We start from the raw sequence: 20610 nt of genomic DNA on the forward strand, positions 1-20610 counted from the left end.
TTAGATGTTCCAACTCTGGGCGAGTAGGCTATAATGATACCTTGACTCATCAGATGCGTCCCAAATGGCATCCTATTGCCTAAACGGTGCACTACCTATAGGGCTCTGGTCAAAAGTAGTGCACTATATAGGGAATAGGGTGTCACTTGGGACTCAGAAAATGAATAACTTTACTCATCAACTCTGTTATATTGACTGGTTTTGCCTGTTTGATTGTTTCTCTGAGGGCATAGCGGGATTTCTTATAAGCGTCCGGTTTAGTGTCCCACTCCTTGAAAGCGGCAGGTGCGAATGTTGCCTGTAATCCATGGCTTCTGGTTGGGAAATGTACGTACGGTCACTGTGGGGACAACATCGTCGATGCACTTATTGATGAAGCCGGTGATTGAGGAGTATACCACCTCAAATGTCATTTATTTTACTGACATGGCCAAGGGCTACTGGCACAATATAGAACAGAGCAATAAAACGTTCTAGGTGCCTGCTCATCTGCAATAAGCAATATTATGATATCATCTTCCAAAGTCAGGCAGTTGCTGGTTCATTGGCTTGATACAGTAAGGCCTTTATCAATTATATTACAATTATATCACTATATAATTAAATGATTTGGTCTCAGATTTACAATCCCTTAGCCTATGCTAAATGGATGCACTTGACTTCATAGTTTGTGGAAACAAACACAACTGTATTATAATGTTTTTTTTTTTTTTTTTTTTTTTGTAGACAGACAATAACCCCTTTACCCGACAGTCTATGAAAAATAGTAGCATCTTGGTGCGGTCTTAGACGCCAGAGAACAGATGCGGACGTTAGAATGGGCTTGTTCATGAGACACATTGGCTTTCCGAGCAACGATATCAAACTTGTACAACGAGATACCGGAAACATTTACCGTAGTGCAATGTATAAATGCACACATTTAACTTCAGTCTGAGTCACACGAACTAATACTGATTTTTAAATCGAAGCATTTGAAAGTGTTGTATGTTGCGATTGTTAATTTACTTGTTTTGAATTTTGAACGTCTAGTAGACTACGTTTTTTTTTGTTAGAAAATGGTGGGCCGTGTTTTTGGTTGTACTATGGTATTGGGTAACCTGGGAGTGGCTCCAGTCCACAACAGACACACAATGGATAGACAGACAGGATTGATACAATATTACCACTGCTTGGTCGGCCTTTTGATACTGTAGCTCGTAGGCAGTTGATAACATGGTTTAGTGACTGTAAAATCGTGTCATTGCAGTGTGTTTTCAGTGGCCAATGTTGCTATATCGAGGTTGCTAACGTTGTTAGCTAGCTTTGCTAACAGCAGTGATATTGTTTTGCCGAAATCTCTAGCTGGCTAGCCTACCTCCACGTTAGCGAGTAGTAACACCTGAGGGAAAACTGCTTTTATACTACGAGATAGCTGCCTTTCAAAGAATATGGAAACCACTTTTGATGTAAACCATCTTTTCCCTGAAACGATTACAGTTTTGGACCAAAACCTAATTGCAGGTGGAAAATCGCTGGGAAGGTAACGTTAGGCTTATCGTTTTCAGCAGCCAGAACAGCTTTTAAATTTAGCATAATTATTTTCATTTGGCAGATTATATGTAAATATAATGTATTTGAAGCAAAGTTTACCACCTCTGGCTACATGTGATGTTCTTTACAACATGATTGCAGAGAGCATCCGCCCTGTCAACCCAACATCAGTTGTGCATGACGTCATTAGTGTATCGATATGCGGCGTTCATGTGCTAGTCTGAACTAGTGGAGCGTTAAAAAAACAACTGGGTTTTAGGAAATCTCCGACTTTCCACTTCAGTGTGTTTAAGACAACTGTGAAAATCGTTTTGATTTGTCAGCAATTCGGAATTCCAAGTCAGAAACTTTGGCATCTTTTATAGAACTCTGACTTTCCCGACCTGAAGATAAAATGTTGATTTTGACCTCTTTTTTTTTCTCTCGAGTTCCCAGTTGTCTTGAAAGCACCACAAGAAAAGGACATTTCAGACTCGCTGAACTGCCGCATTCAAAAAAGTTAGCAAGTCAGAAATGTCCGAGTTTCTACTAATCATTCAATCCCTTCCCCAGCATGCTAATGCAAAGTGACAAACTGTCTATAAAGCCTATATGTAACCTACATTTATATTCTTACATTTGGACTATTTTGGATAAAAGATCACTGAGCAGTATGAAACACTAGGCTGCCATATTAGACCAATATGCTAAAATATACTTGAGATCAATAGAGCCCCACAGTGGAGGTGTCATAATGCCCATAAAACCTAGCGGTCAAACAGGGAAATGGTTCCAAGCGGTTTCCATCATTCATTTTTCCAAAAGGGAATTTTAGAAACACGTAAGGGCTGTGTTTCGTGTAGGCTTACCCTGGAGTGACGTTTTGATAACCATGTAAATGTCTCTTGGACAAGGTGACTTATCAATACATTTGGCTCTATTTACTCTCTGATCCGAAAATGCAAAGCTGAAACAATTCCCCACAAGGCTGCTTCTTGTCATTGTTGGTAGCTATCTGACTGTTCAGAATCATAACAAAGCGCAGCTTCCGGCCACATCGATGAGCAAGCATCATTTTGGTGTCAGCCAACCCGTCTATAGGAGATCTCCAGGGCCCTTCCCCAGTATCTATGCCTGAGAGATTGTTTTTATTTTACCTTTATTTAACTTGCCAAGTCAGTTAAGAACAAATTCTTATTTTCAATGACGGTCTAGGAACAGCAGGTTAACTGCCTTGTTCAGGGGCAGAACAACAGATTTTTACCTTGTCAGCTGTGGGGGATTCGATCTTGTAACCTTTCGGTTACTAGTCCAACGCTCTAACCACTAGGCTACCTGCCGCCCAGATATCTCTAATGCCAAGGAAGCTCCAATTCAAACTCCCATTAGACGGATTTGCAAGCGTTTTAATGTCAAAATATGTTTCTCACCAAATATGGAGATTTGCTGAGCAACTATTTTCATTTACTGCCGTTACGGCCGGTATTCACTTCCAAAAAAGGTATAAATTAGAAGTACATACCGGCCGAAACGGGGATCAATTAAGATAGTTGCTCAGCGAAACTCCACATCTGGTGAGTAATAAACTTATTTTGACATTAAAACGCTTGCAGAGCCGTCTAACGGGAGTTTGAATCTGAGCTTCCTGGCCGTTACGCCTCAATCACACCGACAGCGGCATCTGGATATGTGTACAACAAACGTTTAACATTCACCTTCGGCTACCATTTCTGTCAAGCCGTCTATGCGTACGGTTTGATGCATACGTTCGATAAATTCCAACGTGCTCACCACACTGAACGCACTGCAACTGCCTCTGTAACGCAGTGCTGCAAGGCAAACGCAGCGTTCCATTGGAAATGAATGTACTTCTGGTGTACCGAAACGCAACGACGCTGTCGGTGTGTTCGAGGCATTTGAGAGCAGACCCGTCATACTCATCGTCAACATCTCTAACGCACAGATACTGAGGCACACAGGGCCTGGTTTCCCAAAATCATCTTAGCGCTGAGTTAATCGTTTAAAACCTTCGCAGGAGCATTGTTGAATGTCAGAGCTGTTTTCCCGAAACCGTCGTTACTAAAATTGTACTTGAAAGTGCTTGTTATTTACTGACTGCCTCATAGAACAGCTATGTGCGTTTTTTTTCCCCCTTACTGAGTCACTTTATACACAGAAGATCTCCGCTAAACATAGAATCAAGATGTTTATCTGTCTCTCTGTGACTGCCGATAACTTCACAATGAGGTTGACAAAGACATAGTTGCCAATGTCTTTGCAATTGTTACAAACAAGCAAAGGTTAAAAATATGCTTCAAATGAAAACCGAAATCATTGCATTAAAAGATAAATATGTTACCAACAGTGCCTTTGGAAAGTATTCAGACCCCTTGACTTTTTTCACATTTTGTTACCTTACAGCCTTATTCTAAAATTGATTAAATAAAAAAAACAATCCTCAGCAATCTACACACAATATCACATAATGACATTTATTAAAAATAAAAAACAGAAATACTCTTATTTACATAAGTATTCAGACCCTTTGCTATGAGACAGGAAATTGAGCTCACGTGCATCCTGTTCCATTGATCATCCTTGATGTTTCTACAAATTTATTGGAGTGTGCCTTTCCATGATTTGGAAAAGCACACACCTGTCTATATAAGGTCTCACAGTTGATAGTGCATGTCAGAGCAAAAACCAAGCCGTGAGGTCGAAGGAATTGTTTGTAGAGCTCCAAGACAGGATTGTGTCGAGGCACAGATCTGGGAAAGGGTACCAAAACATTTCTGCAGCATTGAAGGTCCCCAAGAACACAGTGGCCTCCATCATTCTTAAATGGAAGAAGTTTGGAACCAACAAGACTCTTCCTAGAGCTGGGCGCCCGGCCAAACTGAGCAGTCGGGGGAGAAGGGCCTTGGTCAGGGAGGCAACCAAGAACCGGATGGTCACTCTGACAGAGCTCTAGAGTTCCTCTGTATAGATGGGAGAACCTTCCAGAAAGACAACCAGCTCTGCAGCACTCCACCAATCAGGCCTTTAAGGTAGAGTGGCCAGACGGAAGCCACTCCTCAGTAAAAGGTACATGACAGCCCACTTGGAGTTTGCCAAAAGGCACATAAAGACTCTTAGACAATGAGAAACAACATTCTCTGGTCTGATGAAACCAAAATTGAACTATTTGGCCTGAATGCCAAGTGTCACATCTGGAGGAAACCTGGCATCATCCCTACGGTGAAGCATGGTGGTGGCGGTATCATGCCTTGGGGATGATTTTCAGCAGCAGGAACTGGGAGACTAGTCAGGATCGAGGCAAAGATGAACGGAGCAAAGTACAGAGAGATCCTTGATGAAAACCTGCTCCAGAGCGCTCAGACTGGGGCAAAGGTTAACCTTTCAACAGACAACGACCCTAAGCACACAGCCAAGACAACGCAGGAGTGGTTTCGGGACAGGTCTGAGTGTCCTTGAGTGGCCCAGTCAGAGCCAGGACTTGAACCTGATCGAACATCTCTGGAGAGACCTGAAAATAGCTGTGCAGCAATGCTCCCCATCCAACCTGACAGAGCTTGAGAGGATTTGCATAGAAGAATGGGAGAAACTCCCCAAATACAGGCGTGCCAAGCTTGAAGGGTCATACCCAAGAAGACTCGAGGCTGTAATCGCTGCCAAAGGTGCTTCAACAAAGTACTGAGTAAAGGGTCTGAATAATTATGTAAATGTGATATTTCAGTTTGTAATTTTTAATGAATTAATAAAAATGTAAAGAAAAAGTTTTTTTTTTCTTTGTCATTATGGGGTATTGTGTGTGGTTTGATGAGGGAATAAAACAATTTAATCAATTTTAGAATAAGGCTGTAACCTAACAAAATGTGAAAAGTCAAGGGGCAGATTATTTTCCGAAGTCAATGTATCTATACTGAACAAGAATATAAACGCAACATGCAACAATTTCAGCAATTTTACTAAGTTACAGTTCATATATGAAATCAGTTAATTGAAATATGTTCATTAGACCCTAATCTATGGATTTCACATGAATGGGCAGGGGCGCAGTCAAGGATGGCCCTGGGAGGGCATAGGCCCACCCACTTGGGAGCCAGGTCCACCCTTTGGGGAGCCAGGCCCAGCCATTCAAAATGAGTTTTTCCCCACAAAAAGGCTTAATTACAGACAAAAATATTCCTCAGTTTAATCATCTGCCCGGGTGGCTGGTCTCAGGCGATCCCGCCGGTGAAGAAGCTGAATTTCGAGGTCCTGTGGTGGCGTGGTTACACATGGTCTGTGGTTGTGAGGCCGGTTGGACGTACTGCCAAATTCTCTAAAACGACATTGGAGGCGGCGTATGGTAGAGAAATTAACATTCATTTCTCTGGCTACAGCAACATTCCTGCAGTCAGCATGCCAATTGCACGTTCCCTCAGAACTTAAGACGTCTGTGGCATTGTGTTGTGTGACAAAACTGCACATTTTTAGAGTGGTCTTTTATTGTCCCCAGCACAAGGTGCACCTGTGTAATGATCATGCTGTTTAATCTGCTTCTTGATATGCCACATCTGTTAGGTGGATGGATTATCTTGGCAGAGGATAAATGCTCACTAACAGGGATGTAAACAATTTTGTCCACAAAATTTGAGAGAAATAAGCTTTTTGTGCGTTTGGAACATTTCTGGGATCTTTTGAAACATGGGACCAACAATTTACATGTTGTGTTTTAAGGTTTTATTAGTATATTTCAATGATATTCAAATCAATTTCATGTTCATCCAATTTAGTTTCATTTGGCTACTGTCTGTAATTTTTGCCTCAATATATTTCATGATGTGTTGCCTGACAGTAGCCCTAGGTCTCTTTTACATTACATTACACATCAGAGTCATTGGACGAAGGAGTCTTCTCTAGGGGGGAGTTTTGTTAACATCCCAGACGTTCAACCTAAACATTAACACATGACGCTCGGTCTCAACATTAACACGTGACGCTCAGTCTCAACATTAACACGTGACGCTCAGTCTAAACATTAACACATGACGCTCGGTCTCAACATTAACACGTGACGCTCAGTCTAAACATTAACACGTGACGCTCAGTCTCAACATTAACACGTGACGCTCGGTCTCAACATTAACACGTGACGCTCGGTCTCAACATTAACACGTGACGCTCAGTCTCAACATTAACACGTGACGCTCAGTCTCAACATTAACACGTGACGCTCAGTCTCAACATTAACACGTGACGCTCGGTCTAAACATTAACACGTGACGCTCGGTCTAAACATTAACACATGACGCTCGGTCTCAACATTAACACGTGACGCTCAGTCTAAACATTAACACGTGACGCTCAGTCTCAACATTAACACGTGACGCTCGGTCTCAACATTAACACGTGACGCTCGGTCTCAACATTAACACGTGACGCTCAGTCTCAACATTAACACGTGACGCTCAGTCTCAACATTAACACGTGACGCTCAGTCTCAACATTAACACGTGACGCTCAGTCTCAACATTAACACGTGACGCTCGGTCTAAACATTAACACGTGACGCTCGGTCTAAACATTAACACGTGACGCTCGGTCTCAACATTAACACGTGACGCTCGGTCTAAACATTAACACGTGACGCTCAGTCTCAACATTAACACGTGACGCTCAGTCTCAACATTAACACGTGACGCTCAGTCTAAACATTAACACATGACGCTCAGTCTCAACATTAACACGTGACGCTTGCGGTACAGTTTTAGAAGCATAAGGACCTTTTATCTTTCATATCAGCGAGTAATAATTTCCACAAAACACAAGTTTAAATTGATACACACCTTGATAGGGTTAGTGTTCCCACACAGCCATATCTCCATGTTGCAGCGCTTGTTTACAGAAAACAGATGGAAGACGAGGCGACAACCTGTGCTAATTAGCTATCATGTTTCCTGAACACCTGTGTGTAAGTGTAACTGCTACACTGTAGTTTGGTCGGATGGAGACTCCATAGCTGTATGGATCTGTAACTGCTACAGTGTAGTTTAGTAGGATGGAGGCTCCGTAGCTGTATGGATCTGTAACTGCTACACTGTAGTTTGGTCGGATGGAGACTCCATAGCTGTATGGATCTGTAACTGCTACACTGTAGTTTAGTAGGATGGAGGCTCCGTAGCTGTATGGATCTGTAACTGCTACAGTGTAGTTTAGTAGGATGGAGGCTCCATAGCTGTATGGATCTGTAACTGCTACACTGTAGTTTAGTAGGATGGAGGCTTCATAGCTGTATGGATCTGTAACTGCTACAGTGTAGTTTAGTAGGATGGAGGCTCCATAGCTGTATGGATCTGTAACTGCTACAGTGTAGTTTAGTAGGATGGAGGCTCCATAGCTGTATGGATCTGTAACTGCTACAGTGTAGTTTAGTAGGATGGAGGCTCCATAGCTGTATGGATCTGTAACTGCTACAGTGTAGTTTAGTAGGATGGAGGCTCCATAGCTGTATGGATCTGTAACTACTACAGTAAGGATATCTTTTTTATTTCTTTTTTATTATCTGGCTGATGAAAGATGGCTGACAGCTGTAGGTTGAAGGCAGAACGGCTGACGGCTGTAGGTTGAAGGCAGAACGGCTGACGGCTGTAGGGAGAAGGCAGAACGGCTGACGGCTGTAGCGAGAAGGCAGAACGGCTGACGGCTGTAGCGAGAAGGCAGAACGGCTGACGGCTGTAGGGAGAAGGCAGAACGGCTGACGGCTGTAGGGAGAAGGCAGAACGGCTGATGGCTGTAGGGAGAAGGCAGAATGGCTGATGGCTGTAGGGAGAAGGCAGAACGGCTGACGGCTGTAGCGAGAAGGCAGAACGGCTGTAGGGAGAAGGCAGAACGGCTGACGGCTGTAGCGAGAAGGCAGAACGGCTGTAGGGAGAAGGCAGAACGGCTGACGGCTGTAGCGAGAAGGCAGAACGGCTGTAGGGAGAAGGCAGAACGGCTGACGGCTGTAGCGAGAAGGCAGAACGGCTGTAGGGAGAAGGCAGAACGGCTGATGGCTGTAGGGAGAAGGCAGAACGGCTGACGGCTGTAGGGAGAAGGCAGAACGGCTGACGGCTGTAGGGAGAAGGCAGAACGGCTGATGGCTGTAGGGAGAAGGCAGAACGGCTGACGGCTGTAGCGAGAAGGCAGAACGGCTGTAGGGAGAAGGCAGAACGGCTGACGGCTGTAGCGAGAAGGCAGAACGGCTGTAGGGAGAAGGCAGAACGGCTGACGGCTGTAGCGAGAAGGCAGAACGGCTGTAGGGAGAAGGCAGAACGGCTGATGGCTGTAGGGAGAAGGCAGAATGGCTGATGGCTGTAGGGAGAAGGCAGAACGGCTGACGGCTGTAGGGAGAAGGCAGAACGGCTGATGGCTGTAGGGAGAAGGCAGAACGGCTGATGGCTGTAGGGAGAAGGCAGAACGGCTGATGGCTGTAGGGAGAAGGCAGAACGGCTGACGGCTGTAGGGAGAAGGCAGAACGGCTGTAGGGAGAAGGCAGAACGGCTGACGGCTGTAGCGAGAAGGCAGAATGGCACCTAGAGTTTTAGAGGAGCTGCTCTAACAGCTGGTGTATTATTGTTGGATAAGCATGATAATAACCCGCCTCAATATTTGCAGTCATTAGGTGATAATAACTCTCTAGGAGCTGATCCGTCGTCAGTATTGTGGAATAATTCTTATGTAATATCTTATATAATATTATGTAATATAAATTGAATGGAGAAAGCTCATCCGAGAGCAGCACTGCCTTTTTTCTTTCGATCCTATCAGTATCAACACATGTCACAACGACACAGTTAGTGACTGTTCTCTCTGCTTGGTGTTTTTGGGGAAAAGCATGTTACATCTTCGGCCGTTGTAGGAAAGATGCGTGTTAAAGCCCTCGGAAGCCTTAAGTTCCATCGCTATGTGTAAACCTGTCCCTGATTGGTTTGCTGTTACAGTATGAAATGAATCAAACCTCCCCATCTCCTCTCTTCACATTTCTCCTCTTTTTCTTTGTGAAAATTCTTTAATGTAGGTCAGATCCTCAACCCCAAATTGCAGCAGTCATTGATGAACTTGGAAGAGCCTCAGCCAAGGTGTGTAGCCAAGCTGCTGTGGGTGGTTGGGTTTGTGCTGTGTCCTATTTGTGTTGCCGTAGGCTCTAGTTTCATTCACTCTATTGTCTTTCCCCAGGCCCAATACCTGACAGCCCCAATCACAAGTGCATCCAAGCTGCAGACCAACAAGCACCATCTCTACCTGCTGAAGGACGGAGAAAGCAATGGGTACACCTACCTACCTACCTACCTACCTACCTACCTACCTACCTACCTACCTACCTACCTACCTACCTACCTACCTACCTACCTACCTACCTACCTACCTACCTACCTACCTACCTACCTACCTACCTACCTACCTACCTACCTACCTACCTACCTACCTACCTACCTACCTACCTACCTACCTACCTACCTACCTACCTACCTACCTACCTACCTACCTACCTACCTACCTACCTACCTACCTACCTACCTACCTACCTACCTACCTACCTACCTACCTACCTACCTACCTACCTACCTACCTACCTACCTACCTACCTACCTACCTACCTACCTACCTACCTACCTACCTACCTACCTACCTACCTACCTACCTACCTACCTACCTACCTACCTACCTACCTACCTACCTACCTACCTACCTACCTACCTACCTACCTACCTACCTACCTACCTACCTACCTACCTACCTACCTACCTACCTACCTACCTACCTACCTACCTACCTACCTACCTACCTACCTACCTACCTACCTACCTACCTACCTACCTACCTACCTACCTACCTACCTACCTACCTACCTACCTACCTACCTACCTACCTACCTACCTACCTACCTACCTACCTACCTACCTACCTACCTACCTACCTACCTACCTACCTACCTACCTACCTACCTACCTACCTACCTACCTACCTACCTACCTACCTACCTACCTACCTACCTACCTACCTACCTACCTACCTACCTACCTACCTACCTACCTACCTACCTACCTACCTACCTACCTACCTACCTACCTCCCTCCCTCCCTCCCTCCCTCCCTCCCTCCCTCCCTCCCTCCCTCCCTCCCTCCCTCCCTCCCTCCCTCCCTCCCTCATCACAGAACATGCATGAACAGCTCTCTGTTTCTATCCTCTTCTGGAACATAGAAATAGTATTACTAGAACGGGGGAAAAAGCCTCCTAACGCCTCGCTCCCCATCACAGATTGCATTAGAAAACGTAATCATCTACTATTGAGGACATTTTGTCCAGCGTCAAACAGAATCCGACAACAGAACATGCATGCACCTGTGTTTCTGTTCAGACCTCTCTTTTGGAAGTCGATCAAGAAATAGCTAATGTTCAAGGCCACCTTGGCATGTCCACTACTGTCACAGAATATTTTTCTTTCTTTCCTTCCTTGTTTCTGTAATGAGTTGTGAGGTGATGAAGGGGGTGCAGTTAGTGGATAAACGGTATGGTGCTGAAACAAACACTACTGTTTTCTACTTCTGGTTTCTCTCAGTGGAATTCACTCCAATGGAAAACGAAGTGAGTCATTTTATGACTTCTGCCTTTTGCTTCCAATGTAGCAGCTTGACTCTCTCTCTCTCTCTCTCTCTCCCTCCCCCCACGCACACAGAGGAAGGGGACTTGCGGTGGGGTTTCTGAAGGTTGGCTATAAGAAGTTATTTCTGCTTGTGAGTGCCACTTTCTTAATTTGGTTTTTCCACAATGTATTTGATGCAACATAGGCAAAAGTTGGTTTCTATTAATGCAAAGTGTGTTTCCTGTTTGCAATGTTTATTCAGTAAGAGGGAGTGATCAGTTCATTCAAGTGTAGGGCTGTGACAGTCTTGGAATTTTGGATGATGGCAATTGGCCAGCCAAATGACCACGGTCACCATAATAACTGTTCGAATAGCAAAACTAATAAGCATATCTCATCCACTCCTGAGTGCATGTGCTGCCATAGAAATATAATTCATAGAATGGGCGTCCCCATTCAAGTCAATGATGGCATAATGGGGGGACTGGCGGTCATTGCAAGTACACCCATAGTAACAAAGCAGGAAGTAAAATATGCGCTGTGATTTGTTGATTCAACTCAACTGAAATGCATTCCATTGCATGATCATTTTAAATGAACATTCTACATTACCATGGAAATTATTGCATCACAATACAATAGATCTAGATTAACAATATACAGGTTAAGACAAGGATTCTAATATCCCATAACCCTTTGTGCCACTATTCAACAAGGAACTTGTGATGGAAGTCTCTCTTTTGACTGTCGTTCAGTCAAAATAACAAATCTTTTGACTCATTTAGTACATTTTGAGGCTGTGATTTGAGTCAGTAATGCCTGGAGCACGCAGGACTCCCTATCGGCGAACGATCAGCTGAACTTGAAAGAGTCATGATTCTACAAGCCTCTCATTCACGTCCCGTTCTCCATTGGGGACTTATTGCAGCTCTCAGAAATTAGACTTGTAAACGTGTGCTTTAAGCAATGTACATTTGTTAATTACCAGGCATACAAATATGTCTGCTTTGGACTGACTAGCAGGTAAAATAAACGTTAAAAAATAACAAATCGTTCGCACATCACTAAAAGGGACAAACTTACGCATTTGGAATGACTGGGAGTGAATTGTAGCAGTACAGAAGGTTTGCCTTCAAAGTGAAAAATAAACACAATCATAGTGAATTTTAGCTAAATACTCAGCAAACACATAACATAACCATAGCCCTAGTAGACTCCGTTACAATATTATCACCACTGTTAATGCATTGGTCAAATGATTGTATTATTGTAGGTGACTTTAATAAGAATTGGCTAGATAAATCCTCTGCTAAGGATAGAAAAACTACTGAAAATATGTATTTTACTCAATTAATTGTAGAACCAACGAGAATCAACCCACAAATGTATAATGTGACTTTGCTCGTTGTGACGCGTCCTGTCAGGATTCTAAATTCAGGTGTTCTTCCAGACTGCTTCAGTGATCATTCCATCATCTATTGTGTTTGGAAAATTAACATACCTAAAGCACCACCTAAATTATTAATTTATTTAAGACAATGTAAAAAAAATATATAAATATTGATGACCTGATATCCATAAACGGGCAAAGATAACGTAGTGGTGATTGTCCTATGAAAAGCCATTGGCACAGGAGAGAGCTGTCTATAACACGTCCACAAGAATCAGCTTTCCAAACGTTACTCTTTTCAGCTGAACTTCCCATTTATTGCGTATATAAATGGCTCCAACATGCATATTCCTATAGGAAAGGTGCAGAGAGATGCATTCAATAAGCTGTATCTGTGATATGGTAACAACTGCATGTGCTCTCCTCTCACCTGTGCTAAATCCTTCCTATATACACACGACCAGTGACCCATGACCCCAACATATAGTGCCCTCTAGTGTACAAAGCAAGTAAAATCACGCCTTGATAGACAACATATACACAACACATAAACAGGCAACAAACAGCTCCTCTAGATAGTCTTACAAATAATAACAAAAAAATCCACAGCAGTTCTGGAAATACACAAATAACTTTAAATAGGTCAAATAATCAACCTATTCAGCAAATCATCCTAAACGACCGTGTCATTTAAGAGCCGGCAGATATTTTACATTTACATTTTAGTCATTTAGCAGACGCACTTATCCAGAGCGACTTACAGTAGTGAATGCATACATTTCATGCATTTAAAAAAAAAAAACCAATGTGTACTGGCCCCCCGTGGGAATCGAACCCACAACCCTGGCGTTGCACACACCATGCTGGCGTTGCAAACACCGTGCTCTACCAACTGAGCCACAGGGATGACCCTATACAGCTGATGTTTTAATCTATTAGCTCATCTGATACGTCAGATAGTCATTTCACCCACAATTCCATCAATGCTGGGTATACAGTGCCTTCAGGAAGTATTCACACCCCTTGATTTTACACACATTTTGTAGCGTTATGGCCTGAATATTAAATGGATTCAATTGAAATTTGGAGTCACTGACCGACACACAATGCCCCATAATGTTATTATTATTTATTTTTTACAAATGAAAAGATGAAAGTCAATAAGTCTTTAAGTCAATAAGTATTCAACCCCTTTGTTTGCTTAATAAGTCACATAAGTTTCATGGACTCTGTGTGTGCTTAACATAGTGCTTAACATGGTTTTTGAATGACTACTTCATCTCTGTACCCCCACACATACAATTATCTGTAAGGTCCCTCAGTCGAGTAGTGAATTTCAAACACAGATTCAACCACAAAGACCAGGGAGGTTTTCCAATGCCCCGTAAAGAATGGCACCTATTGGCATATGGGTAAACATTTTTAAAAAGCAGACATTGAATATCTCTTTGAGCGTGGTGAAGTTATTAACTACACTTTGGATGGTGTATCAATACACCCAGTCATAGTGCTGAGCGATTAGTGCTTTTCTAGGTTGGTTAGATTAATTAAAAACAATCATGCTTTTCAATTTTATAATTTTTTTTAAACATTCAATGCATTATGAAATAATGACATAAATAATTTGACTTTTTTTTAATGGAAATTCCAAATCTCAAAATTGTGAACATTCAATTGCCAAAACATTGAAAATAATCCATTGTCTCTGTCAGGTCCACATTGAGTAAACATCAATAGAAATGAAGAAAGGCGTCCTTCCTAACTCAGCGGTTTCCTTCCTATCCGGCAACTAAGGGATTTCACCATGAGGCCAATGGTGACTTTAAAACAGTTACAGAGTTTAATGGCTGTGATAGGAGAAAACTGAGGAGTTACCCCCCCTAACCTAAATGACAGAGTGAAAAGACGGAATCCTGTACAGAATAAAAATATTCCAAAACATACATCCTGCTTGCAATAAGGCACTAAAGTAAAACTGCAAAAAATGTGGCAAATAAATCATCTGTACGCCCTGAATACAAATCGTTATGACCAGATGCTGATGGAAGTGGTGTTGGAGGGCCAGTAGAAGGCACTTTTTCCTCGGCTCTAAAAAAAATATCCCAATGCCCCAGGGCAGTGATTGGGGACATTGCCCTGTGTAGGGTGCTGTCTTTTAGATGGGATGTTAAACGGGTGTCCTGACTCTGTGGTCACTAAAGATCCTATGGCACTTATTGTAAGAGTAGGGGTGTTAACCTGGCTAAATTCCCAAACTGTCCCTCATACCATCACGGTCACCTAATCATCCCCAGCTTACAATTGGCTCATTCATCCCCCTCCTCTCCCCTGTAACTATTCCCAAGGTCGTTGCTGTAAAGGAGAATGTGTTCTCAGTCAATTTACCTGGTGAAATAAAAATAAACAAATAAAAATGTTTGGGGCAAATACAACACAACACTGAGTACCACTCTGCATCATGTTATGGGTATGCTTGTCATTGGCAAGGCTAGGGAGTTTTTTGGGATAAAAGGAAATGGAATAGAGCTAAGCGCAGGCGAAATCCTAGAGGAAAACCTGGTTCAGTCTGCTTTCCAGCAGACACTGGGAGACAAATTCACCTTTCAGCAGGACAATAACCGAAAACACAAGGCCAAATATACACTGGAGTTGTTTACCAAGATGACATTGAATGTTCCTGAGTGGCCTGGTTACAGTTTTGACTTAAATAATCTTGAAAATCTATGTCAGGAACAGAGCTTGAAGATTTCTTTAAAAGAATAATGTGCAAGTATTGTCCAATCCAGGTATGCAAAGCTCTTAGAGACTTACCCAGAAAGACTCACAGCTGTAATTGCTGCCAAAGGTGATTTAAACATGTATTGACTTGTGGTGGGAATACTTGTGTAAATGAGATACTTCTGTATTTAATTTTTAATACATTTGGAAAACCTTTTAAAAAAATGTTTTTAATACATTTTCAGTTCAGGCTGTAACAAAATGTGGAATCAGTCAGAATACTTTCTGAGGAGACCAACACCCCAAATCAGACATCTCACTTTAGAAAGATTAAACCAAGTGATATATAGTGGCTTGTGAAAGTATTCACCCCCCTTGGCGTTTTTCCTATTTTGTTGCCTTTACAATCTAGAATTAAAATAGATATTTTGGGGGGGTTTGTATCACTTGATTTACACAACATGCCTACCACTTTGAAGTTGCAAAATATTTTTTGTGAAACAAACAAGACAAAAAAATTGAACTTGAGCGTGCATAACTATTCATCCCCCCCAAGGTCAATACTTTTTAAAGACACCTTTTTCAGCAATTACAGCTGCAAGTCTCTTGGGGTATGTCTCTATAAGCTTGGCACATCTAGCCACTGGGATTTTTGCCCATTCTTAAAGGAAAAACTGCTCCAGCTCCTTCAAGTTGGATGGGTTCCACTGGTGTACAGCAATCTTTAAGTCATACCACAGATTCTCAATTGGATTGAGGTCTGGGCTTTAACTAGGCCATTCCAAGACCTTTAAATGTTTCCCCTTTAACCACTTGAGTGTTGCTTTAGCAGTATGCTTAGGGTCATTGTCCTGCTGGAAGGTGAACCTCCGTCCCAGTCTCAAATCTCTGGAAGACTGAAACAGGTTTCCCTCAAGAATTTCCCTGTATTTAGCACCATTCATCATTCCTTCAATTCTGACCAGTTTCTCAGTCCCTGCCGATGAAAGACATCCCCACAGTATGATGCTGCCACCACCATGCTGATGGTGGCACCGTCATGGTGATGGTGTTCTCGGGGTGATGAGAGGTGTTGGGTTTGCGCCAGACAGCGTTTTCCTTGATGGCCAAAAAGCTCAATTTTAGTTTAATTTGACCAGAGTACCTTCTTCCATATTTTTGGGAAGTCTCCCACATGCCTTGTGGTGAACACCAAACGTGTTTGCTTATTTCTTTAAGCCTTTGCTTTTGTCAGGCCACTCTTCCGTAAAGCCCAGTTCTGTGGAGTGTACGCCTTAAAGTGGTCCTATGGACAGATACTCCAATCTCCATTGTGGAGCTTTGCAGCTCCTTCAGGGTTATCTTTGGTCTCTTTGTTGCCTCTCTGATTAATGCCCTCCTTGCCTGGTTCAAGGGTTTTGGTGGGTGGCCCTCTCTTGACAGGTTTGTTGTGGTGCCATATTCTTGACATTTTTTTAATAATGGATTTAATGGTGCTCCACGGGATGTTCAAAGTTTCAGATATTTTTTTATAACCCAACCCTGATCTGAACTTCTCCACAACTTTGTCCCTGACCTGTTTGGAGAGCTCCTTGGTCTTCATGGTGCCGCTTGCTTGGTGGTGTCCCTTGCTAAGTGGTGTTGAAGACTCTGGGGCCTTTCAGAACAGGTGTATATGTATACTGAGATCATGTGACACTTGGATTGCACACAGGTGGACTTTATTTATTTAATGTCTTCCCTGTGGCTCAGTTGGTAGAGCATGGTGTTTGCAACGCCAGCATGGTGTGTGCAACGCCAGGGTTGTGGGTTCGATTCCCACGGGGGGCCAGTACAAAAAAAAATGCATGGAATGAAATGTATGAAATGTATGCATTCACTACTGTAAGTCGCTCTGGATAACAGCGTCTGCTAAATGAATAAAATGTAATTATGTGATTTCTGAAGGTAATCGGTTGTACCAGATCTTATTTATGGGCTTCATAGCAAATGGGGGGGAATACATACGCACGCACCACTTTTCCATTTTTTATTTTTTAGAATTTTTTGAAACCAAAAAATAAAAAATCATTTCACTTCACCAATTTGGACAATTTTGTGTATGTCCATTTCATGAAATCCAAATCCACTTAAATTACATGTTGTAATGCAATAAAAGAGGAAAAACACCAAGAGGGATGAATACTTTTGCAAGGCACTGTACTGCCTCTCCTCTATGAAATGAATTCAGGAGCAGGTCTAGATGGACTGGAACCCACATGTATAAAGTGGTCTACTAATGTTATTATGTGTCCTCTAAGACAGTGGTTCCCAGACCTTGTATAGTCCCGTACCCCTTCAAACATTCAACCTCCAGCTGCGTACCCCCTCCAGCACCAGGGTCAGTGCACTCTCAGATGTTCTTTTTTTGCCATCATTGTAAGCCTGCCACACACACACTATACGATACATTTATTAAACATAAGAATGAGTGTGAGTTTTTGTCACAAACCGGCTCGTGGGAAGTGACAAAGAGCTCTTACAGGACCAGGGCACAAATAATAATATATCTGACTTATAAAACCTTATTTGTTAATCAAAAATTGTGAATAACTCACCACAGGTTAATGAGAAGGGTATGCTTGAAAGGATGCATATATCTCTGCAATGTTGGGTTGTATTGGAGAGAGTCTCAGTCTTAAATAATTTTCCACACACAGTCTGTGCCTGTATTTAGTTTTCATGCTAGTGAGGGCCGAGAATCCACTCTCACATAGGTACGTGGTTTGAAAGGGCATCAGTGTCTTAACGGCGTGATTTGCCAAGGCAGGATACTCTGAGCGCAGCCCAATCCAGAAATCTGGCAGTGGCTTCTGATTAAATTCAATTTTCACAGAACCGCTTGGTGCAATTTTGATGAGGCTCTCTTGTTCAGATATCGGTAAGTGGACTGGAGGCAGGGCATGAAAGGGATAACAAATCCAGTTGTTTGTGTCATCCGTTTCGGGAAAGTACCTGCTTAATTACGCACCCAACTCACTTGAGTACTTCGCTATATCACATTTGACATTGTCCGTAAGCTTGAGTTCATTTGCACACAAAAAATCATACAATGATGGAAAGACCTGTGTGTTGTCCTTGTTAATGCAGACAGAGAAGAGCTTCAACTTCTTAATCATAGCCTCAATTTTGTCCCGCACATTGAATATAGTTGCGGAAAGTCCCTATAATTCTTGATTCAGGTCATTCAGGCGAGAAAAAACATCATCTAGATAGGCCAGTCGTGTGAGAAACTCGTCATCATGCAAGCGGTCAGACAAGTGAAAATTATGGTCAGTAAAGAAAACTTTATGCTCGTCTCTCAATTCAAGAAAACGTGTCAATATTTGCCCCTTGATAACCAGCGCACGTCTGTATGTTGTAAAACCGTTACGTGGTCACTGCCCATATCGTTGCATAGTGCAGAAAATACACAAGAGGTCAGGGGCCTTGCTTTAACAAAGTTAACCATTTTCACTGTAGTGTCCAAAATGTCTTTCAAGCTGTCAGACATTCCTTTGGTAGCAAGAGCCTCTCGGTGGATGCTGCAGTGGACCCAAGTGGCGTCAGGAGCAACTGCTTGCACGCGCATTACCACTCCACAATGTCTCCCTGTCATGGCTTTTGCGCCATCAGTACAGATACCAACACATCTTGACCACAAGTCCATTTGATGTCACAAAGCTCTCCAGTTCTTTAAAAAATTCCTCTCACATTGTCGTGGTTTGCAGAAATACCTTGAAATAAAAGGTGGGGGTGAGGATCAGAAAACCAGTCAGTATCTGGTGTGATTAGTATCTGTATGCAGGCCATGGAAGAACTAGGACATTTTCAGCTTCCAGGAAATTTGTACAGATCCTTGCAACATGGGGCCGTCCATTATCATGCTGAAACATGATGCGATAGTGGCGGATGAATGGCACGACAATGGGCCTCAGGATCTCGTCAAGGTATCTCTGTGCATTCAAACTGCCATCGATAAAATGGAATTGTGTTCATTGTCCGTAGCTTATGCCTGCCCATACCATAACCCCACCGCCACCATGGGGCACTCTGTGCATACCACTTTCCCACTTGACGCCATACACTTTGTCTGCCATCTGCCCGGTACAGTTGAAACCGAGATTCATCTGTGAAGAGCACACATATCTAGTGTGCCAGTAACTTTCGAAGGTGGGCATTTGCCCGCTGAAGTCAATTACGACGCCGAACTGCAGTCAGGTCAAGACCCTGGTGTGGATGACGAGCACACAGATAAGTTCCTAGAGACGGTTTCTGACAGTTTATCCTGAAATTCTTTGGTTGTGCAAACCCACAGTTTCATCAGCTGTCTGGGTGGCTGGTCTCAGACGATCCCGCAGGTGAAGAAGCCGGATGTGGAGGTCCTTGGCTGACATGGTTACACGAGGTCTGCGGTTGTGAGGCCAGTTGGACATACTGCCAAATTCTCTAAAACGACGTTGGAGGCGGCTTATGGTAGCGAAATTAACATTCAATTCTCTGGCAACAGCTTTGGTGGACATTCCTGCAGTCAGCATGCCATTTACACGTTCCCTCAAAACTTGAGACATCTGTGGCATTGTGTTGTGTGATAAAACTGCATATTTTAGAGTGGCCTTTTATTGTCCCCAGCAGAAGGTGCACCTGTGTAATGATCTTGCTGTTTAATCAACTTCTTGATATGCCACACCTGTCAGGTGGATGGATTATCTTGGCAAAGGAGAAATGCTCACTAACAGGACTGTAAACACATTTGTGCACCAGATTTGAGAGAAAAAAGCTTTTTGTGCGTATGGGAAATTTCTGCTATCTTTTATTTCAGCTCATAAAACATGGGACCAACACTTTACATGTTGCGTTTATATATTTTTTCAGTATAGTTTAGCATGCAGTAGTTTATCATTCTATCTTACTAAGAAAAGTTCAAAACATTGGTTTCACTACAGTTCAGTAAACTGGTTCCATGTATATCTTAGCAATAGAAAACAACGTGTTTTCATAGAAGGACACAAATCAAAACTTCTTGGACTCAGTAGAGTACCTCAAGGCTCAGTACTGGCCCCACTTCTTTTCTCTGTATTCATAAATGAATTGCGGGACCAACTGGCAAATGTATTCACTGACATTTTCAACCGCTCCCTGACTGAGTCTGTAATGCCTGCATGTTTCAAGCACACCACCATTAGTCCCTGTGCCCAAGAAAGCGAAGGTATCCTGCCTAAATAACTACTGCCCCGTAGCACTCACGTCAGTAACCATGAAGTGCTTTGAAAGGCTGGTCATGGTTCACATCAACACCATCACCCCGGAAACACTAGACCCACTCCAAGTCGTATACTGCCCCAACAGATCCACATATGACGCAATCTCAATCGCACTCCACACT

General features: G+C 43.0%; 1 protein-coding gene across 6 annotated transcripts in view; it reads left to right on the forward strand.

Annotated features, from left to right (window-relative positions):
• Nucleotides 1-1081: 1081 nt before the first annotated feature.
• The window catches only part of LOC106594333 (alpha-tubulin N-acetyltransferase 1), a 53393-nt gene continuing 33864 nt past the window's right edge, over nt 1082-20610 (forward strand). For 4 of the 6 annotated variants that reach the window (XM_082961358.1, XM_045695047.2, XM_082961359.1 and 1 more), the window contains exons 1-4: nt 1082-1522; nt 9554-9614; nt 9712-9803; nt 11213-11270. In XM_082961358.1, coding sequence (XP_082817484.1) covers nt 1431-1522; nt 9554-9614; nt 9712-9803; nt 11213-11270 — 303 coding nt within the window. In that variant the 5' untranslated portion in view covers nt 1082-1430. The remainder of the gene's footprint in view (nt 1523-9553; nt 9615-9711; nt 9804-11212; nt 11271-20610) is intronic. The other 2 variants (XM_045695043.2, XM_045695051.2) reach the window with 2 other exon arrangements.

This window comes from Salmo salar, chromosome 14 (genome assembly GCF_965601325.2).
Source record: "Salmo salar chromosome 14, fSalSal1, whole genome shotgun sequence".
Lineage (NCBI taxonomy): Eukaryota > Metazoa > Chordata > Actinopteri > Salmoniformes > Salmonidae > Salmo > Salmo salar.